The sequence below is a fragment of the Oryx dammah genome, unplaced genomic scaffold, assembly GCF_014754425.2.
Source record: "Oryx dammah isolate SB20612 unplaced genomic scaffold, SCBI_Odam_1.1 HiC_scaffold_11208, whole genome shotgun sequence".
In the NCBI taxonomy this organism is placed as follows: Eukaryota; Metazoa; Chordata; class Mammalia; order Artiodactyla; family Bovidae; genus Oryx; species Oryx dammah.
In genome coordinates, this window is record NW_024080601.1 from 364,901 (window position 1) to 388,880 (window position 23,980).

The following is a 23,980-nucleotide window of genomic DNA, read 5'->3' on the forward strand; positions in this document are numbered from 1 at the left end:
CCTATTCAGGGAAACCATTCTTTCTGTGTGTCAAAGCTTTTACTCTATATCCTTATGTTACTGTAGATGTACCCGTACAGAGTTGCTTTTAAATGTAAAAATAGAATCATGCTGCCTGCATTGTTTCTAATTTGTATTTTTTTAACCTAGCTATGTCTTGATATATATCTGGACCTCATTATTTTTAGTATATAACATGATATAATATGCATATATAGCATAAATTAACCCATTCAAATACATTTTTTGTTATAAATGATTATGTAACAGATATTCTTTGTGCATATTTCTCTAGGATAAAATCCTCAAATTGTTGGACTTAAGGATAAATAAATATTTAAAAGTTTTGCTACTGCTAAGTGGCTTTTCAAAAAAAGACTACACCTCGTTAGTGATGAGTGAAAGTGCCTGTTTCCCTGTAACTTTACTCAGTTGAATATTATCAGTATTTTCATCTTGCTAATCTGATAAGGGGGACTATTTTATTACGAATCGTTTCAGTGTTAGATGAAAGTTGAGTATCTTCTCATGTTTTCTCTATTTTATTTCTTTTCTTTATTATTTCTTTATATATTTTTGCTATTTTTATCTTGTCATTTTATTACAAGTCATTTTGGATATTGCAGAGACAAAGTTTCTGATATATAGTGCAAATATTTTCTCTTAACTTTTAAGATTTGTTTGTATTATGTTTTTAAGCCTATATATTTTAAAGTTTTGTCCCCAGTTAAATCTGTCATTATTTTACTTTATTGCCCTAGGTTTTATTTGTTGATTTTTCTTATATAGGAAGGGCTCGTCTAGGCTAAGTTTATAAAATATGAATGTTTATTCTAATACTTTTAGCATTTAATTTTTTATGTTCATGTTTGTGTTCACAATTATGTTCACGTTTTTTTCCCCGTTGGAATTTATAAACATGGTAGATTTTAGATATTTACCTTTAATCTTTTCAAATCCATTTTTATTTCCCAACAACTTTTATGAAATAGTCTACCTTTTCAGGCCAAATAGCAATGTCATCTTTATTACTTAATCCTACTATCTTAAATTTATTAATACAATTGCTCTTATATGACCATGTCATGCCTTAAGTCCACTAGTAGGAAATTGATTTCAATTTTAATCTAATTTACCAAACTGATTTCTTTTTGAAGATCATTATTTTCACTGCTTTTTGTAAGGGCTTAGAATTAGTCAGCAGAAGTAATCAAACAAAATTCTTAATGGAGACTTTTAAAAGTCTCTTGCTATTTATCGCTCATTACATCAGTTTGCCCAGTATCTCTTAGCACCAGTGGAGAAAAATTGTTTCATTTAATCACAACTGTCATACAACTCTATTTTAAGCATGAGGTGGGGTGTGGGAAGAATAATGGTTTGGGGTGTTAGAGCTGAATATTCATCATCCTTAGCAAGAAGTTAGAAGATTGTTTCTGGAAGTGAAATATCAAGAAATAGAAGAATAAATATTATACTCTTTTGTACCAAGCAACTAAGAAGATTTGAGTGTTTTTGACTTTAGGGAGCAGAAATTGAGGATGGTGAAGTGGTTTGCTATAATCTTTTTAGAACTGTTTAATGTCATAAATCTTTTTTTTTAAGTTAATGTCATAAATCTTGTGTGACTTCTTTTGATAAAATTTTTAATGTTTGATATCCAGTTTCATTTCTAGCCTGTGTAAGACAAGAAATATGCTTGTTAGCTTACCTTAAAGCAGAATTTTATTGGGATAGAGAAGTCAAACTAGGAAAATTTGCATGATCCTTTGGCAGAACCATGCATACCCAGGATAACCTAGCTTTAACTTTACTAACCTTCTGACTTTCCAATAGCCTTCCCCCCCACCCCCTTCCCTTGTCTCTGGGGATTTAGAGATTTGTGGTATTGAGGTAACAAGTCTTTAACTCTGCTTTGTACATTTCTGTGAAGTAATCTATGAATTACATGTGTTAAAACTTTGGATGTATTTTTATAATTAAGATAAAATGATGAAGATAAAGAGAACCAAAATGCTTTTTATTTGTAGTATATTTTGGTTGACCACTGGGTCCCCTCAAGTTTTCATCTATTGCTATTGAAGAACTTTGAACATTTTGTTACTTATATTGTGAAATATAAGTTCATGAAATAAATTTAAGCATCATTTTTTAACCATAATTTATTTCTTGTTTTTCACAGACTTTGTCCATTGGTGTTCTTGATATTTTTGGGTTTGAAGATTATGAAAATAATAGCTTTGAACAGTTCTGTATTAATTTTGCTAATGAACGTTTACAACACTACTTTAATCAGCATATCTTTAAATTGGAGCAAGTGAGTACCTGAATGGGCTTCCCAGGTGGCTTGGTGGTAAAGAATCCGCCTGCCGATGCAGGAGACGTGGGTTCAATCCCTGGGTTGGGAAGATCCCCTGGAGGAGGAAATGGCAACCCACTCTAGTATTCCTGCCTTGAAAATCCCAAGGACAGAGGAGCCTGGCGGGTTACAGTCCATGGGTTCACAAAGAGTTGGACACAACTGAGCAACTGAGCACACACGTGTGTGAGGATGTGAAGGTGTGTTCACGTGCCCCTTTCCTACTCCCCGAACCCCCACCTGTACCTTCATATACACCACATAAATTTTTTGAGTCATAGTCATGATAAGTATTTTAAGTGTTGATTTCAATAAAGATGTTATTGTCTTCATATTGGTGTAAGCAAATGACAGATGAGAGCATAGTTTTTTGGGCCTTATCACACAGGGTTTTCTGTTTTAATTAAAAGGCCTTAAGTAGAATCAGTAATATGTGCTTATTTGATGGAACCTTTGAATGAAAAGGTCTATGGATTTGTTTTAATTTTTGTTGATGTTTTTGATTTTAATTGCTTTTGTGGCCTTGGTCACAGTGTGTCATATTAAGTATGCTTGTTTGATTCCTGTGATCTCTTAGTTCAAGGATGGGATAGAGAAGCTTATTAATATAATCTTAAGTCAGCTTAGAATGTGAATACAAAGAAATAGGACAGTATAGAGAGACCAAATTGAGTAACTACATATTTTTTATGAGATGATCAAATTGATTGAATTAAGATAGAAAGAGTAAGCCATTAGTTTACATGAGAATTCTTAGGGTAACTGCAGAGTTGAAAGAAATGTGGATTCTTTTTCTAAGCCAGATTTGAATTCAGTAACAAGTTGAGTTTATGGCCCAGAAGTTAAGTTTGTGTATGAAGACATAAATAGAAGCTGGGTTCACATTCAACTGGAAGGAAATAATGAAGAAAAGAAATGAACAGAAAATCACAAGTGTCCTGTCATTGGGGCTTGCTCTGTCTTGGCTTTAAGCACAACTGTTTAAACACCACTGTTAAAAGATAGTATTATTTTTTATAATATCACCTAACAGGTAGTGCTTACCATTAAGTGATAGAAATAAAAATATACCAACGACGCTTTGGGAGGAAACATTTTGAGAATTTTAATTACTGAAGTTCACTTCTAAATCTTGCCCAAAATTAATACATGTGCACTTAAGATGGGAGAGATATGTAATAATTGCCATGCAGGATGATAGGTACTAAAATCAAATATAAGGTAAAGTAGTGATAGAAAGGATGAAGTTTATTAGAATTTGTTGGAAGTCTGCAGAGATTTCCTAGGAACAGAGTGATTCTGAAATAGAGTTTTGAATAGAAAGTTGAGCTCACCCCTGTCAATGGGGAAAAGATATTTTAAACAAAGATAACAATACCTTTAAAACTGTGAGGCATAAAATAGCACAGCACTTTTGATGAACTGGAAATGATTCAGTGTAGCAAAAATACAGGATATAAGGATGTGGGCAGGAAAGGAGATAAGGTTGATGAAATAGTCTCAATCAGATAGTTGTTCAGAGTATGTTTAGCAAACATTTGAATTGGAACTGTGGAAGATGTATTGAAGAGAGTCAGTTATATTTCAGGCACTGTTAGGCATTGAAGATAAGCAGTTTGGAGTTGAGGAATCTTATTATTGAGTTCATAATCTAGTGAGTTGTTCTTTTGTCTGTTCCTCTTCTGGGGATGTCAGACTAGGAAATTTTGACCAAACTTGCCTTGCAGAACATCTAAAAAATAAAACAACTGAACAAAACATAATTGAAACCATTGGAGTACCTTCAAATAGGTGAAGCTTTACAGGGCTCGGATATGCAAGCGTGAAATCTAGGGGGATGAACTCAGTATTCAGGGAATGCTTTGCTGCTAGAGGCATTTCTCTTCTGGTAGAAGGCTTCCAAAAAGAATTTTGTCCAGATTAAAGAACAAAAGAGGAGCTCCTTGGCAACTCCCAGAGGCTTGAAGACCTCAAAGGGTTATATCTTATAGTAAAGGTAATGCAGAAATAGGACTTTTCCAGTGGCTCAGTCAGTAAAGAATCTGCCTGCCATACAGGAGACTGCTGGTAATGCAGGAGACCCAGGCTCAATCCCTGGGTCAGGAAGATCCCTTGGAGAAGGAAATGGCAGCCCACTCCAGTATTCTTGTCTGGGAAATCCCATGGACAGAGGAGCCTGTCAGGCTACAGTCTGTGGGGTCACAAGAGTCAGACATGACTCAGCGACTAAGCCAATCACCAAAGCAGAAATAGAGCAGGCAGGCATTACAGGGGCTAAAGCTCAGTTTAAAATAATTTCAGTTCCTGATTGGGTTAAAACAGTGTAGAATTTCCAGTGTTCTTAGCCACCTGCTAAGAACAAATTCAGTCTCTGATGGAGAAAGAGATCATCTCATTACTAAAGTTATCTCTGCACTTTTTCATGTGCAAGCATTCAGGTTTTTAACTGAGATGTTTGTTTAAGATATACAAGGAAGGAAACCAACATGAGAAAAAACCAAGAGAAGTGAGACAGTAGACTACCATAGGGGATTCAGATAATGATCTTATCAAACATGAACTTTAACAGTGGCTTCAAGAAATTTTTTAAAGTGATAATTTTATTAAAGAACAGCAAACTTTTAAAAACCTAAATTTAGGAAAATCTAGGACTAAAAAGTAGGTGAAATTAAGAACATAATATTAATTTTTCACAATTAGATATAACTTAAGAGAAAATTAGTGGTTTGGAAGATAGGTCAGAAAAATACCAGCTTGATGAATAAAGGCAGAAAATACAAATATTGTAAGAGGCATATGGGACATAGTGAAAAGGTCTAACATATGTGTAACAGGAATTCTGGAAAACGTATGTGAAAGTGAGAGAATAGGAATGAAGCTATATTTGAAGAAACAATGGCTGATAATTTTCCAAAATTAAAACAAAAAACAAAAAAATCCAACATACACATGTTTGAGAAGCCCTAAGAATGCAAATGCTGGATGAGTTACAAGCTGGAATCAAGACAGGCAGGAGAAACATCAACAACCTCAGATATGCAGATGATACCACTCTAATGGCAGAAAGTGAAGAGGAACCAAAGAGCCTCTTGATGAGGGTGAAGGAGGAGAGTGAAAAAGCCAGCTTAAGACTAAATATTCATAAAAAACTAAAATCATGGCATCTGGCCCTATTACTGTATGACAGATAGAAGGGAAAAGGTGGAAGTAGTGACAGATTTCCTCTTCTTGGACTCTGAAATCACTGTGGATGGTGACTGCAGCCATGAAATCGGAAGATAATTGCTTCTTGGCAGGAAAACGATGACAAACCTAAGCAGTGCGTTGAAAAGCAGAGGCATTACTCTGCTGACAAAGGTCTGTATAGTCAACATTGTGGTCTTCCCAGTGGTCATGTACGGTTTTGAGAGCTGGACCGTAAAGAAGGCAAAACACCAAAGAATTGATGCCTTTGAACTATGATGATAGAGAAGACTGCTGAAAGTGCCTTGGAAATTTCACAGTATTGAAATCACACAGATCTCAAAACCATAGTAAAGTTATATCAGAAACCAACAACAAAAAGATAACTAGAAAATACTTTATGATTAAAAGTTAAGAAATGAATTTCTAAATAGCTCAGATGAAAAAATTAGAGAACATATTGAACCTAATATGTTAAATATTAAAACTTGTGTCTAAAGATGTACTTCAGTCTCTGAAGAAATTTGACTAATGATTTAATCAGAGGAAAATTTTATAGCTGTCAGAACATTTTAGGATTGAAGAGCAGTGATTTAACACATTTGAAAATGATCAGAAACCTAAACAAAAGGAAATAATAAAGAGAATAAATAAAAATGAAAAATGTATTATGGGAAGGGATCAACAAAAATCATAAACTTTGAAAAGTAAGTAATTCTTTGAAATGACCAATAACATTTATAAAAGCCTCAAGAAATTAGTGGGAAAGAGACAGACACATAAAAACAGGGATATAAATAGCCAGAATTCCAATGATAAAGACTATATCGTATATCCTATAAATATTAAAAAGTTACAGAATACACTAAACAACTTTATGTCCATAAGTAGACTTATCAAATAATATGAGAAAAAACTTTTCAAAACTGTGTTGACACAGATAAAACAAAAGTTCAAATCTTTTAACTATTAGGACTTCCCTTGCCGTCCTTTGGTTGAGAAGCCACCTGCCAATGCAGGGGACATAGGTTCCATCCCTGGTCCAGGAAGATCCTACATGTCGTGGAGCAACTAAGCCTGTGTGCCACAACTAGTGAGCCTGGGCACGTGGAGTGCCCAGGGCCATGCTCTGCAGTAAGAGAAGCCACCTCAGTAAGAAGCCTACACACAGCATAGAGAGTAGCCCCCGCTTGCTGCAACTAGAGAAAGCCTGTGTGCAGCAATGAAGACCCAGCGCAACCAAAAAAAAAAAAGTAACTATTAAAGAAATTGAATATATAATTAAATTCTTTCCGTAAAGGACATTGTAAGCCAAAATGGCACCATTGATGAATTCTTACAATGGTGAGAGAAGTATTTTCAGTTTGACATAAATGGTGAAAGCATTTTCAGTTTGACATAAATTTTATGTGGAATAGATAAAAGGGGACGATTCTCAACATATTAGAGGGAGCCAAGATAACCTAAATCTGTGAAGAACATTATTAGAAGTGGAAATTTTCAGTTTGCCAATATTTGTTTAGGAAATTTTCAGCAAGATATACAAAAGGATAATATATCAGAAACAAGTGGAGTTTTTTCTGGTGTGTATTACATCTGACCACCAATTAGTTTAATTCATCCATTAACAAAACAGAAGAAGAAAAAAATTCATGGTGTTCTCAATAAAAATATAAAATGCATTTGATAAAATTACATATTCAGTCTTGTTCAAAACAAAACCTTTAGCAAACTAGGTATAGAAGGGAACTTCCTGATAAAGGCCATTTACAAAAAACCAACAGTTAATATCATACTTAATGGAAACAGACTAAATGATTTCCCCCTAAGATTGAGAACAAGGCAAGGATGTTTTCTTAGAATTTTTATGAATGTAGGCATGTGAGGACATCCAAATGGAAAGTAAACATAGGAAAAGATATTTCATTTATTAGTCTTTAGGGAAAATAAAATTAAACCCCTACTTAAATATTTCTAGGCATTCACCAGAATGACTAAAATGAAAAAAACTGATAATACAGATATTAGAGAAATACTATGCACTGGGAAGTCTCATATACTGGTGGTGGGTGCATAGATTGGTACAACCACTTTAGAAAATTGTTTGGTAGTATCTTCTGAGTTTATATGTTTGTAGTTTATAAGCCGGTGGTTTCACTCTCCAAATCTATATAAATGCTTACCAAAAGTTTTGTACAGAAATGTACACAATGCCATTATTTTTAATAGCCAAAATTGGAAATGAGTGTAATGTCCATCAATAGTCCAGTAGATGAGTGTATTGTATATAAATATATCATTGGTTCTTGAAGAGTTAGTTATTCTTCTCCTATCCCTACTGGTACAATCAGTATCATCTAGGCACTCCTTCCAAGTGCACTACCCCAAACTTTCTTATTCACAAATTCTGAGTTTGTGGCTTCTTTTTTTAACAAGCTCTTCATGTGATTCTGTTGTATATTAAAGTTTGAGAGTTAATGCTCCATAGCAGATTTTGGCATGCCTTTTCTATAAAAAAGTATAAGTAAATCAGTCTTGTGGGTTTTGGAGGCCATGTGGTCTCAGCTCTGCTATTACTTTGAGAAAGCAGCCTAGACAATGCATAAATGAGTAAAAGTAGTACTTCGCAACCCCTGTCTTACAGCACTTAAAATGCATGTACTTTAGATGCATTCAACAACATAGATGTTTCTCTGAAACATGTTGAGTAACAGAAGAAAAGCCAGATGAAAAGAATATGTATTGCATGGTTCTATATATATATAATTTTTATAAAGAGGTGGATTTTGTCAGTGATATTAGAAGTTAGGATAATAGTTAACTTTGAGCAGGAGGATCTGAATCACTATCTAGTATGCTTTTTATCCATGCTGTGAAAAGGAATAGGGAAAAAACTTTACCATTGCTTGGGGATGACCTTTATATAGCATTACTTGCTTGTGAAACTGTTGAGGGGGAAAAATTAAGTTAGCATTTACTTTTTTACAATTAGAGTAACTAGTTTATACTAGGGTCCACTTTTCCTTACAGGATAATGATAATACAGAAAGAATGATTAAAGTATTAAAATCACTGTTTCACAAAACCACTGTATTTGCTGAGAGGTATGCAAGTATAATCAGTGAATACTAAAACCATCAGATGAACAGGATATTAGTTTGGTGCCTAAATATCATTGCAGCGTAGAACCTTCTTTATTTTCAGAATCATCTTTCTGACAGTTTAAAAGTAAAAGCATCACAGAGATAAATAAAAGAATATTTATTTCCCAGTGTAGAGGTTGAAGAAGGAACAGTAGGGGCTTCATAAGAGAGTTTCGAATGGTTACTCAGTGTGTGAGCTTTGAGTTAGTTAGTCTTGGAATTGGGGAAACTACTCTGCCCCTGCCTTTTGAAAGTTATTTTGTTTATTTTGCCAAAGTTCAGTACGTATGAATTCTATATGATTTTTATCAGTGATCACTGGAGGTGATAGTTTTCCACTTTTCTCAGACATTGTTTCAGTAAATTCACTGTTGATGATCCAATAGTTCTTTTTGATGGCTTCAAGTTGTGTGGAAGAAATTAGTCTTTTTCGTTTTATATTTTTCCTTAGTGTAATCATCAGATAGTGTAGCTAAAACAAATCAGACTTAGTTTTCCATCTAAGTGGAATCACAAATAGGATTCTAATCAGAAAATTTGGTTGCATGTACTATTAAAAGAAAATAGACATACACTATATCATGATTTTATGCAACTGAAATATACATTTCTTTCATTGTGTAGATTAATGATTTTTAAAAATTTAGTCTAATCCTGGTAAAAACTTTTTAGTCCTTATTCTCACATACCTTTTTATTTTCTGCAAGATGAATAAATTGTTAATTTGTTATTTCCTAGGAGGAATATAGAACTGAAGGTATCAGCTGGCACAATATAGACTATATTGATAATACCTGTTGCATAAATCTTATTAGCAAGAAACCAACAGGCCTGCTCCATCTTTTGGATGAAGAAAGCAAGTGAGTATGATTCTTTTCAGTTTTTTTATTGCCCATTTGAGTTTTTCATGTCTTCTTAAGCCCTAAACTTTCTTCTTAATGTTATTAAGAGCAAAAGTTTCCCTGGTATGCATTTTTTTGTGTGTTTATAAGAAAGTTGGATGGACTTCACTACTCAACTCATTTTTTCCTTGACTTTTTCCAAATTTCTTCTGCAAAGTCACTTTGATGTTCAATTGTTGGTATATATTTTTTTGTTTTGTGTTTCTCTCTTATTGAATTAAGTTTTACATATGAGGTGTGTTTGCAGTTTTCTTGTTTAGTGGTGAAGAGTATAATAATAGATTTGTGATATCTGCCATGGCTGTGCAAGTTTTTAGTGACTGCATATGTTGGATATTTGCCATCCCTTGGTAACACCGTTCAGTATAAGTTAGGTAAGCTAAGTGTAGTCGCTCAGTCGTGTCCGACTCTTTGTGACCCCATGGACTGTAGCCCACCAGTCTCCTCTGTCCATGGGATTCTCTAGGCAAGAATGCTTTAGTGGGTTGCCATTTCCTTCTCCAGGGAATCTTCCTGATCCAGAGATCGAACCTGGGTGTTCTGTATCACAGGCAGATGCTTTACCCTCTGAGCCACAAGGGAAGCCCAACCAAACTTAAATATATATGTGGCAGAAATAAAGCTTCATGGAGCATCCTCCACTGTGTTCTCAGTGCTCTAGAAAGTATTATTATAGTTTAATTATTCTAAGAGATGGCAAATCTAGAATTGGAGAAACCAAAGTGGTGGAGAGTGTGTTGGTTTTCTATGACTCTTTAGTAAAATATTTAGGAATTGAATTAGGTCACTTAATTCCTCATTTAATACTATACCCATTAAACTAAGATATAAAATATTAAGTAGTAACTTTCATAGGTAGGATGACTGTATACCAGATTTGTGTAGGACAATCTCAAGTTTATACTGATTGTTCATTTTAGTTATTAAAGGCACCTACTTTTACTCTAAGAATATCCTGATATGTATGGTAAGTTATATGTTATTGCCATATTAATATACCATAAACTCACAGAATTGCTGTATAGAATTATAAAGTAATATGGCAGAGCTGCAAACTATATTGGAAAGAAGATTGCCAACAATTATATCTGCCCTTCCATCATTAGTCTATTTCCATTAATCTAAATGAATTAAAATTCAGCAAAAAGCAGTTTAATTTTATGTGCAAAGTTATAAACATTTCTTGTATTGCTCTATATTTCCCCAAACATACATTATCTCTTATAAAATTTTGAAGTTAGTGGTTCTTAACTCTGCTTGGATGCCTTACTTCTGATATATTTTATTTTAGAAAGTGTCTTAGGTGATTTTGATATTTAGTATGGAGAACCATTGTAGATATTGAAATGATAAGCAGTTATTTTGTTTGAGATGTCTTATGAACAAGAAAATTTAAGCAATTTGAGAAAAAGATCATATGTATAGTAAATGATGGACTCGAGATTCAAACCCACCAGGTATTTCCGAATAAGAAGCTTTATTTTTGTCTTTTACTTGAACTTTCATTTTCCTTTTTTATGTGGTAACATTGGTTTATAACATTATATAGGATTCATATGTACATTATATTTCTACTTCTGTATACCCTACAGTATGTGCTCACTACCAAAAGTTTATTTTTTATTTGTCACCATACAGTTGATCCCTTTTACCAATTTCACCTTCCCCCTGCCCCATCTTGTCTGGTATATAAAAAACTAGTATACAAGCAAAATAAAAATACAAGAATAAACCAAACAAAAACAAACATGAGCTATGGAGAACAGCGTAATGAGCTTGTGCTTTGAAGTATTATCCTTATTTGCTTTACCATAATGCTTAGACTGTGATGTCAGAAGTTCAGGGTTGTATTCCAGCTCTATTAACTACCCTCAGCAAATCTCTTAATATCCTTAGTCCTCAGTTTTCTTGCATGCAAAAAGGAAATAATGATGATAAATTATAAAGCTGTCTACTCTATATCTTACAGTGGTTGTGAGCAGGAAATAAACTATGGATATATAATTAAAACATGAATAGAGCAAAGGGGTCTTGTCTGTTATTCTTTAAGCAAAGTTTCATTGAGTGCACATCTTATTATGTTATACAAAGACCATCTTTACCTGGTCAATTGCTACCTCACAGAAATGTAAATATTGCCCAATGAAGAGAATGTCACCTTTTTGCTGTTACCCAGAAGCTTATGGGGTTAAGCCACAGGTCCAGAAATTACAGGAAGACAGGTATTGGCTCAATATAAGAAAGAGCTTTTTAGTCATTAGAACTGATTAGCAGCTGCTTCATAAAGGAATAGAATTTTCCATTATAGTAATTATTTTGCATCATCTATCAAGGTACTTTTGCAGATAGGAGATTGGACTGAATAGCCTCTTAATTGCCACTTCAGTTGTGCTTCTATATCAACTCCGTAAAATTTTTTAATAAACCATAGTATTATTTCCCTTGCTTTAAGTTAATCCTGTTATCTTTCCTTATAAATTAGCCAGCTTTGTCTCTCTGTTTTAACTTCCCAGAAGATGCAAAGACATGAAATATTTTCCCTCTTTCATCTACCAATAAAGAGAACTTAACAATAAATTAGTGTCATTTGGAAAGAGCTGTTTTTGAAATCACTTTGAGTATTTTTCCTCTGAAAATATTTTGTTCTGTAGAGGATCTATTTCATGAAATATCCTTACTGGTATTCCTGCTTCAGTCAGTGTGTTTGTAGTGCTTTAGGAGCACATGTTGGAAGTTAGAATTCTTGTCTAATCTTGTCTTTGTTGTCTGCTGGCTGTTCAAATTTTATAAATTAGAGTTTAGAAAGGAGGAATGGTGTAAGCCAAGTTAAGAGTGTCACTCGTCGTTTCCATAGTACTCGACGTGGCCTGCCTACAGCAGCAGTGGCAGCATCTTAAAGGTTGTTACAAATACAGGGTCTCACACTTCCATCCCAGACTTCTTGAATCAGACTCTGCGTTTTATTTAACAAACTGAAGTTAAAATCAGAGCGTTCATTTAGGCCAACATTTTATCAATCTTGCTTGCTTGTGAGAATTACCTGGGGAACTTATAAATAGTGCTTTGTCACTGGCCTAGCATCAATTCAGTAGAATTACAGGAGATGGGCCCCAGGCATTGGTATTTTTTAAAACTCCTTAGTTAGGGTAGCCTTGCTGCTGCTGCTAAGTCGCTTCAGTCGTGTCCGACTCTGTGCGACCCCAGAGACAGCAGCCCACCAGGCTCCCCCGTCCCTGGGATTAGTGCAAAGAAACACTAATCTAAGGCTACCCTTGCAGGTAGTCTTTGGGGAACATTAGATGAAGAGTTTTGAAATTCACAATAATGTCTACTTGGCCTCTGTTCCTGGCTCTTTTGCTTGATTATGTAGTATGTATCCATAATTGTTTATTGACTGCAGGACTGGTGGAAAGCTTTTTTTCTCATCTTTCCTTATTTGGAATAGAAACTGCCCACATATTTGTTCTCATTAATTATCTTCCAATCAAAAAAAATGTATCAATAAAAATGGGCAAAAGATGTAAATAAACAATATAAATGTCCCATAAACATGAAAATTAGCATTGGTTTTAATAAAGGAAGTTTAAATGGAAACATTTAATTTTTTCCATTGTTTATCCAAGAAAAAAGAAACAAATCACAAGCTTTTTAATGACTCAAAGGATTAGAAGGCAAATGGACCTTTAAGTAGAAACAATGAGATGAACATCCTTCCTGAAAAGAAGCATGCTGCTGTGGAGTAGTGAGAGATGTGTCTGCTGAAGTTGGGTTGGTCTGGGCTTAGGAGCTTGGATTTAAATTTTCTAAAGTAGGGGAGGCACACCATTAAAAGCACGTTGTAGGAAAATTTATCTTGATAGTTCTGTTTGGCGACATGAAACATGGTAAAATTGGAATCACTAAGGCTACTAGAAAGGCTGTTGCTGTATTATCTGGAATTGTTCAAGAGTTGTAACCTGTTCTGGAATGGCTGTAGAGTTCTGGGAAGGAGAGAAAAGCCTAGAGGAAGGGATAGTGTTTGATGCAAAAGCAGGCCTCAGTTGACTAGGAAAATGTCAGTGTTGCTAATATGAAAAAGTAGATTAATTTGTATCATCCTTATTGGATGTCAACTCATGTTAGGTATTTTTGCTAGTTTTATTTAATTCTTCTAGCACTATCATTCATTTTACTCATTTATGGATTACCAAGCCAGTTCCTAAAGAAGGTTGTACCCAGCTTGCCCAAGGTCACATACAGAATTTATAATGTAGGCAATGACTATCTGACATCAAAGACCTTTCTCCTTCCTGGTTCCAATATGTACTATGTAATTAACCATTTTTCTTGTAGTTTTGGAATCATTTTAATGTATTAGATATTGCATTCAACATCTTTATATCTTACATTACATTATTTTTCATTATTTCAAGTACTATTAAATGAAATTATTCTTTGAAATATACTTGCCCTCTCTCTCTCTCTTTTTTTTTTTTTTGGTCAGTGATTATTTTATGTTTGAAACCCCTACCAAACTTTTAAAATATAGCTTGTAATTGCCTCTTGTATCCTCTGAATCTTTCCATTATTCCCAACCACTAGTGATTTTTTTTTTCTGTTCTAAAGTTTTATATGTCTATACTACTATTATTGCTAGTATTATACTGTATTCGCTGGTGGCTCAGTGGTAAAGAATCTGCCTGACAATGCAGGATCGCTGGTTTGATCCCTGGGTCGGAAAGATCCTCTGGAGAAGGAAATTGCAACCCACTCCAGTATTCTTGTCTGGCAAATCCCATGGACAGAGGAACCTGGTGGGCTGTAGTCCATGGGGGTGGCAAAGAGTTGGATACAACTTATCCACTAAATAGCTACTACTATTATGTAGTTACTTCTTAATAAATACTATTTGAATGATTCCAAGATATGAAATGTTCATCAGTGAGTATAAATCTATTGATGTGTATTTGAAAGGATAATAGATATAAAAACATTTAGTAACTGATGTAGGTAAGAAAATTACTACTTAATTTGTAATAAAAAAAAATTACTCTGGATTTAAAGGACCTGTCCAACCTGAGAGATCATTCCCTTTTTGCAAGTTCTTGAACCCAAGCAACATGTGATTTGGTTTTTATTATCCTTTGAGTCTTATGGTGCAGCACACTGTGACCCAAGATAAACATATAAAAACCTGAGTTAAATTTCTTACTTCTTCTTTCTTACTTCTTAATTTACTTCTGAGTTAAATTTCTTACTTCTGTGATACTTGCATAGTATGTGTTAGGCAGATCACAACTTTTGAGCTCTCATATACAAAATAGGAATACTAAATCTTTTTTCACTCATCTTTCAGATTGTTTTGTTGTTGTTCAATCACTAAGTCATGTCTGACTCTTTGCAACCCCATAGAATGTAGCACACCAGGCCTCCCTGTCCCTCACTATCTCTTGGAGTTTGCCCAAGTTCATGTTCATTGAATCAGTGACGCCACCCAGCCATCTCATCCTCTTCACCCTCTTTTCCTCCTGCCCTCAGTCTTTCCCAGCGTCAGGGTCTTTTCCAGTGAGTCAGCTCTTCGCATCAGGTGGCCAGAGTATTGGAGCTTCAGCTTCAGCATCTGTCCTTCCAATGACTATTCAGGGTTGATTTCCTTAGGACTGATTGGTTTGATCTTGTTGCTGTCCAAAGGACACAGCACCACAGTTCAAAAGCATCAGTTCTTCGGTGCTCAGCCTTTATGTCCAACTCTCACATCCATGCATACTACTGGAAAAATGATATCTTTGACTAGATGAAGCTTTGTCAGCAAAGTAATATCTCTGCTTTTTAATACACTGTCTAGGCTTGTCATAGCTTTTCTTCCAAGAAGCAAGCATCTTCTAATTTCATGGCTGCAGTCACCATCTGCAGTGATTTTTGAGCCCAAGAAGAGAAAATCTGTCACTGTTTCCACTTTTTCGCCTTCTATTTGCCATAAAGTGATTGGACTGGATGCCCTGATCTTAGTTTTTTCAATATTGAGTTTCAAGAGGGGCTTTTTCACTCTCCTCTTTCACTTTCATCAAGAGGCTCTTTAGTTCTTCTTCACTTTCTGCCATTAGGATGGTGTCATCTGCATATTTGAGGTTTTTCCCTGCAGTCTTGATTCCACCTTGTGGTTCATCTAACCTGGCATTCCCCATAATGTACCGTGCATAGAAGTTAAATAAACAGACTGACAATATACAGCCTTCTTGTACTCCTTTCCCAATTTTGAACCAGTCCTTTGTTCCATGTCTGGTTCTCAGTATTGCTTCTTGCCTCACAAACAAGAAACTATCTTGTTTCTCTCGAGACAGGTAAGATGGTCTTATATTCCCATATCTTTAAGAGATTTCCACAGTTTGTTGTGATCCACACAGTCAAAGGCTTTAGTGTAGTCAATGAAGCATAAGTTGATATTTTTCTGGAATTCCCTTGCTCTTCCTATGATCTAACAAATGTTGGCAACTTGATGTTCGTTTCCTCTCAGCTTGTTATGAGAATTTATTTAAGTGAAAGCTCTCTGTAATTTGCTAAATTTGTTAGATGAAATTGTAATTATTAAAAAAATACTTTATTAACTGCTGCATCTTTCTTTAGTGTTTTTGTTTTTATTTTTAATTTAGTTTTCCACAGGCTACAAATCAAACCCTGCTGGACAAGTTTAAGCACCAACATGAAGAGAATTCTTACATTGAATTTCCAGCTGTGATGGAGCCTGCTTTCATCATAAAGCATTATGCCGGGAAAGTAAAATATGGGGTAAAGGTCAGTAAATTTCTCATTGAATAAGCCTTTAAGACAGAGGAGTGCTCTTAACTGTTATCACCATCCCTATTATACTGTTTTCTTTGTAGTTGGTCAATAACAGTGGGAGAAATTTTATAAGGATGGTACCAAAATTCATACTGTTCTTTGCAGTGTTCTGCTGTCATTAGCTGATGGTTTTATTGCTTTTTTCCTGCAGCTAAAATTGATGTCAATCCATTCTAAATGTAATAGCCTTTTTATCTTGTTTATTTTTAATTCTTTAAATTTGACTTTTATTTTATGTTGGGGTTTAGTTGATTTATAATGTTGTGTTAGTTTCAGGTGTACAGCAGGTGTGCAGGTGTACAACAAAGCAGTTCAGCTATACATATACATGTACCTCATGTCCTCATGTACCTCATGTCCTCATGTACCCTTGGATATTTGTGAGCTTGAATATGTTGAGACTTAACTCCTGCAGAAAGGAATCTTCATAATTTTGCCCATCCCTTGTTTGTAATTGAGGAACCCATTACCCTTCAACCATTTGATATGTAAGCCTGATACTGAAGGCAATTTCTAGGCGAGGTATTGATGCTGTGGAATATTGTGGAGCAATATGTTTTTTCTGGATCTGAGGTGAGAGTCAGAATTAAGACCACTCATTCACTCATCACTGATTCATTTATTCAAGAAGTATTTATTAAAACACGAAGCACATGTCAAACTCTGTGCTGCTAATTTATCACTAGATCATTCTACACACAAAGCACAGAGTCTGACATTTGTGTTTAGAATGATCTAGTGATTAATTAGCTGACATGATCTTGGTGTATAAATTAATGAATAGCTTCTATGAGAGACAATAGTGAATTAGTCGATTTTTAATTTGTGGGTAATGAACACCCCCTTCAAAACTCAAATTTTGAAGGATGATCTGAAGTAAATGTGACCTTGGTGAGGGGTTGGGATGATGAATCTTATAGGCCATGAGATAGGACAGAATTTAATATGTTAAAATAATTGAAAATAGGTCAGCATTACTAGATTTTAGTGATCAAGGAAGATAGTGGAATGAAATCAATGTAGAGAATGGACAGTAACTTAGTTCTTTGGGGCTTCTTGATCAAGTTAAAAGAGTTTGGTTTTTGTTGAAATTCTGATGAGGAGCCATGAAAAAATTTTAAGCAGAGGCTATGTTATGTGTTTTTAAAAATTGATTTCTCAGAGGAGAAAGAATAGCAGAGGGAGAGATTGGGAGCTGGGAGATCAATGAAACATTAAGGTAAACTGGACCCCTGAGGTGGCAGTAGAGATGGAGGAGATCTAGAGGATTATGAGATATTTTTGGAGAAGCAATGACTAAATCTTGTTGATAGATTATAGTTAACTGACTTCTGGCTATAGGTGATGGGTGAATTTGAGGTGCTATTTTCTGAGATGGAAAAGACAAGAAGGAACAGATTTTTAGATACACATTTAGAATAACAGAGTAGAATGGTGGTTATTAGTGGGTGGGGGAGTTGAGGAGAGGCTGGCTAAGGGTAAAAACCTGCAGTTAATTTCTGGAGTTCTGATGTACAGCATTATAATTAGAGTAAACACTGTGTTTATAGTTAGCATTGTGATTATACAACTGTCTTCAAAGTTTCTAAGATAGACCAGATCTTAAATGTTCTTACCACAAAAAAATGATGATTGTATGACATAATGGAGGTGTTTGTTAACTTTAAAATGGTAATCATGTTACAGTTTACAAATGTGTCAAATCAGTATTAATATTTTATATACCTTAATATTGTGTGTCAGTTACACCTCAATATATAAAAATAAAGTCTAAAACAAAAAAAATCTTGACCTATAAAATCATATAGCAAAGTACATAAAATGCAGAAATCTCAAGTGTCCAGATTTCTCTCATGCCCCTTCCAGGCTCATTCTCCCCCACCCAGAGGTAAACATGACTGTAGTTTTTTATCCTTAGTTGTTTTTTTTTTTTTTTTTTAACTTATTAAATTTCAGATAAATAGAATCATACAATATATGCATTTATGTCTGTGATTCATTCATTCTTACTATCAGATAGGTTGAAAGTAAAAGGATGGGAAAAAGACACACTAGGCAGACCCTAACAAAAACAAAGTTCCTGTAATTACATTATTATTGGACAAAGTAGGCTTTAAGACAAGAATCATTATTAGAGACAAAGAAGCACACTTCATAACAATAAAAGGGGCTTGTTTCAATGAAGACATAATCAAAAGTTATATGTACCTGATGACTTCACTTCAGGCTAAAAGGGGAGCTAGACAAGTTTATCCTTAAAGTTGTAGATTTTCATACATATCTTTCAGTAACAATAAAATATGCAGACATGAAATCAATAAAAACAGAAAAATTGAATAGCACTGCTAAATAACTGACCTAATTGGCACATCATAAAGATAACTAGATACTCTTTGGTGTTTATAAATTAAGTGAACTTCTTTTATGTAATCCCTGAATTAAAAAAGAAATCACAAGTGATAATATTTTAAACTGAACATTAATAAAGATGTAATGTATCAAAATTTGTAAGTTATATTTAAAGCAGTGATTTATAACTTTAAAAGTATATGTTAGAAAGGAAGACTGGTTGGCAAAACAGTAGAGAAAATCAGCAAATTAAACTAGAAAAAGGAAATCATAAAGCAAAGACTAGAAATCAATGCAATAAAAAGCAGACATATAGTAAAAAAAAATGAGCAAATCTAGAAGGTAGTTCCTTTAAAAAATAACTGAAAATAATATAGATGATCCTTGAACAGCATAGTTTTCAGTTATGGGGGTCCACTTGCACACAGTTGGAGATGTGTCCAGTGGTGAAAGTAAAGTCTGATGCTATAAAGAATAATACTGCATATATTACTGGAATGTTAGGTCCATGAATCAAGGTAAATTGGATGTGATCAAGCAGGAGATGGCAAGAGTGAACATCTATGTTTTAGGAATCAGTGAACTAAAATGGACTTGAATGGGTGAATTTAATTCAGATCACCATTATATCTACTCAGATGGCCAAGAAACTGTACAAGAAATGGAGTAACCCTCATAGTCAACAGAAGAGTCCAAAATGCAGTACTTGGATGCAGTCTCAAAAACGACAGAATGATCTCTGTTCGTTTCTAAGGCAAACCATTCAACATCACAGTAATACAAGTCTGTATCTCAACCACTAATGCCAAAAAAGTTGAAGTTGAATGGTTCGATGAAGACCTATAAGACCTGATAGAATGAACACCAAAAAAAAAAAAAAAAAAGATGTTCTTTTCATCATAGGAGACTGGAATGCAAAAGTAGGAAGTCAAGAGGTATCTGGAGTAACAGGCAAGTTTGGCCTTGGAGTACAAAATGAAGCAGGGCAAAGCTAACAGTTTTGCCAAGAGAATGTACTGGTCATAGCAAACACCCTCTTCCAACAACACAAGAGACGACTCTACACATGAAGAGAATGTACTGGTCATAGCAAACACCCTCTTCCAACAACACAAGAGACGACTCTACACATGGACATCACCAGATGGTCAATACGAAAATGAGATTGCTTATCTTCTTTGCAGCCAAAGATGGAGAAGCTACATACAATCAGCAAAAAAAATACCAGGAGCTTACTGTGGCTCAGATCATGAACTCCTGATTGCAAACTTCAGACTTTAAAGTAGGGACAACCACTAGATCATTCAGGTATGACCTAAATCAAATCCCTTACAATTATACAGTGGAAGTGACAAATAGATTCAAGGGGTTAGATCTGATAGACAGAGTGCCTGAAGGACTATGGACAAAGATTCGTGACATGGTACAAGAGGCCGAGATTAAGACCACCATCTCCAAGAAAAAAAAAATGCTAAGAGGCAAAATGGTTGAGGATGCCTTACAAATCGCTGAGAAAAGAAGAGAAGCGAAAAGCAACTGAGAAAGGGAAAGATCTAGCCATCTTAATGCAGAGTTCCAAAGAATAGGAAGGAGAGATTAAAAAAAGCCTTAAGTGCACAATGCAGAGAAATAAGAGGAAAACAATAGAATGGGAAAGACTAGAGATCTCTTCAAGAAAATTAGAGATACCAAGGGAACATTTAATGCAAAGATGGGCACAATAAAGGACAGAAAATATATAAAGCTACCAGAAGCAGAAGATATTAAGAAGAGGTGGCAAGAATACACAGAACTGTACAGGAAAGGTCTTAATGACCCATACAACTACAGTGGTGTGGTAAGTCACCTAGAGCCAGACATCCTGGGTGTGAAGTCAAGTGGGCCTTGAAAAGCATCACTACGAACAAAGCTAGTGGAGGTGACGGAATTCCAGCTGAGTTATTTCAAATCCTAAAAGATGATGCTGTTAAAGTGCTGCACTTAAAATGCCAGCAAATTTGGAATACTCTGCAGTGGCCATAGGACTAGAAAAGGTCACTTTTCATTCCAATCCCAAAGAAGGGCAATGCCAGGGAATGCTCAGACTACCACATGGTTGAACTCATGTCACATGCTAGCAAGATAATGCTCAAAATCCTTCAAGCTAGTACTTCAATCAAGATAGTATTTAAATCAATAGTACTTGAATTGAGAACTTCCAGATGTTTAAGCTGGATTTAGAAAAGGCAGAGGAACCAGAGATCAAATTGCCAACATCTGTTGGATCATATAAAAAGCAAGAGAATTCCAGGAAAACATCTGCTTCATTGACTACGCTAAAGCCTTTGACTATGTGGATCACAACAAACTGGAAAATTTGTACATCAAGGCTGTATATTGTCATCCTGCTTATTTAACTTCTGTGCAGTGTACATCATGGGAAATGCTGGGCTGGATGAATCATAAGCTGAAATCAAGACTGCTGGGAGAAATACCAACAACTTGACATATGCAGATGACACCCCCTTAATGGCCTGAAGCGAAGAGGAACTCAACAGCCTCTTGATGAAGGTGAAAGAGAAGAGTGAAAACCTGGCTTAATACTAAACATTCAAAAAACTACGATCATGGCTTCTGGTCCCATCACTTCATGGCAAATACCTGGGGAAAAAATGGAAACAGTGATAGACTATATCCTTGGACTCCAAAATCACCGCAGATGGTGACTGCAGCCATGACATTAAAAAACTCTTGTTCCTTGGAACAAAAACTGTGATAAACCTAGACAGTCACTTAGCCAGCAAAGGTTTGCCTAATCATAGCTATGGTTTTTCCAGTAGTCTCGTATGGATGTGAGATTTGGACCATAAAGAAGGCTGAGCACCGAAGAATTGATGCTTTTGAACTGTGGTGCTCTAGAGTACTCTTGAGAGTCCCTTGGACAGTAAGGATATCAAACCAGTCAATCCCAAAGGAAATTAACCCTGAATATTCATTGCAAGGACTGATGCTGAATTGAAGCTCTAATACTTTGACCACCTGACACAAAGAGCTGACTCATTGGAAAAGACCCTGATGCTGGGAAAGACTGAGGGCAGGGGGAGAAGAGGGTGACAGAAGATGAGATTGTTGGATGGCATCATCGACTCAATGGACATGAGTTTGAGCAAACTCTAAGAGATAGTGAGGGACAGGGAAGCCTGGTGTGCTGCAGTCCATGGGATGCAGAGTCAGAAACTACTGAACGACTGAATAACAATTTATGCTAGACATCTTTCAGTAAATAGATGCTGCAGTACCGTGTGATCCATGATCGACTGAATCCGCAAATGCAGCACTGTGGATGCTATGAAGATCTGGCTGTGAAGTTACATGGGGATTTTCAGCGGTGGTTTTGGTCAGCATTCCTAACCCCCATGTTGTTCAAGGGAAAACTGTGTAAGTAAAAGATAACAGAAAATAACTAATGAAAGGAGAAAGCTTCGCAGATTGCTGGTAGCAGAAACAAATAAGGGGATTTAACTACACACTCTGTAGATATTTATAAGATATGAGCATGTTTTGCCAATAAATTTGACAGTGTAAAGTTGAAAATTCCATGAAAAAATATCACCAAAAAATATAGGAAAACTGAAAAATCCTATGTTTGTTAAGTAATTTGAATCAGTAATTTAAAATTTTCTACAAAGGGAATTCTAGGTCCACATGGTTTCACTGGTGACTGCTTTAAAGTATATAAGCAATACTAGTCTTACACATTTTCTTTCAAGTTTGAGATACCTTTAAAATGTATAAATGCATCTTCAGACTTAACAAAAAATATCTGAACTGGAAATACAGATTTGGGTTTCATCATTTAAGCCACAATTATGGTTGAGATACACTGATGTAAGATGATCAGAAACTTGAGTACACAAGATGAAACTCTTAAGAATTTTCAATACAGAACCGACAGTGGGGACTGAGAAGGGATAGCACAAGATATAAGTAGTAAGTCACAAGCTGTGTTGTTGTAGAAAGCAACAGAAGAGTTTCAATGATGATGTGATTATGATGTGATTTAGTTTATTAGTACTTAGGAATGTAGGAATATGAAGACAGAGAGACAGGACCATTACGTTGGGAAATGTTGATGACTATTAACATGGAAAAGCGATATAGAATTTTAGATTTTACAGTGTAGTTGTTAATAGGACAGAATAATCTTTGGAGTAGGGCAGACTGATGTTTTAGTTCCTGTAGTAGCAGTGCTTATTGTGTTTGACTTCTGACGAACTTCTTTATCTCTCTGATTACTTAGCAGTGAAGTTTGGTTTATAATTGAATCTACTTTATTGAGTAATTGTTAGAATTAAATTATGTATAGTGCTTAACTTAGTGCCTGACATTTGTCTGTCTGCCCTCAGTATTTGCTGCTGCTGGCATTTTGATTTGAAAACTCCTCAGTTTTGCTAAGTTTTATAATATATACTTTTGCTCAAAGGGTACTTAGGGACAAACTGAGCACCAAGACTTCTGACTTGTTTCTCTCTTCCCCCTGTTTTCAGGAGAACCAAGAATTATTAGGAAAGGAAAGTCTCAGAGGTAGCAGGATGAGTCCAAGCTGCCTTGTGGACATGAGGGTTGATGACATTATACTAGGCATGACCCTCCAGGAATTCTGAGTTAGAGCTATTCTGTGAAGCTGCACTGACAGGAAGTGATTTACTCACCAGTCCTTCCATCTGGAGAAGGAAATGGCAACCCACTCCAGCGTTCTTGCCTGGAGAATCCCAGGGACAGGGGAGCCTGGTGGGCTGCCGTCTATGGGGTCGCACAGAGTCGGACACGACTGAAGCAACTTAGTAGCAGCAGCCTTCCATCTGGGTGTGGCTATAGTCAAATGCCTAGACTCTATGTAGCAGTCTGGGACCTTCTTCCAGGAGTGTAAGTTTCTTACCCTTCTTATCTTTTTGTGAGGTATTTAAACTCATTTTCTTCCATTCTATCATCTCTCACCTCCATTGGCAAGTGGTTTTAACTGGCTATTTACATTCCTTTGGTAATCTTATCCAACTTTAAAAATGTATATGCTGATGATATCCAGATGTGTTTTCTGAAATCTGTTAGACTCTAGGCAGATATGTCCATCTGCCTACTTGATATCTGTATGCAGACGTAGTATAGTGGTTATGAGTGGCTATGTTTGAACCTCTGTTCTTATTACTGTGTGATAGAGGCCAAGATAATTAACCTTTCTGTGACTC

General features: G+C 35.4%; 1 protein-coding gene across 6 annotated transcripts in view; it reads left to right on the forward strand.

Annotated features, from left to right (window-relative positions):
• The window catches only part of LOC120860843 (unconventional myosin-IXa-like), a 181,065-nt gene that overhangs the window by 37,095 nt on the left and 119,990 nt on the right, over window positions 1-23,980 (forward strand). For all 6 annotated transcript variants that reach the window (XM_040236546.1, XM_040236548.1, XM_040236547.1 and 3 more), the window contains 3 exons: window positions 2,183-2,317; window positions 9,424-9,545; window positions 16,217-16,358. In XM_040236546.1, coding sequence (XP_040092480.1) covers window positions 2,183-2,317; window positions 9,424-9,545; window positions 16,217-16,358 — 399 coding nt within the window. The remainder of the gene's footprint in view (window positions 1-2,182; window positions 2,318-9,423; window positions 9,546-16,216; window positions 16,359-23,980) is intronic.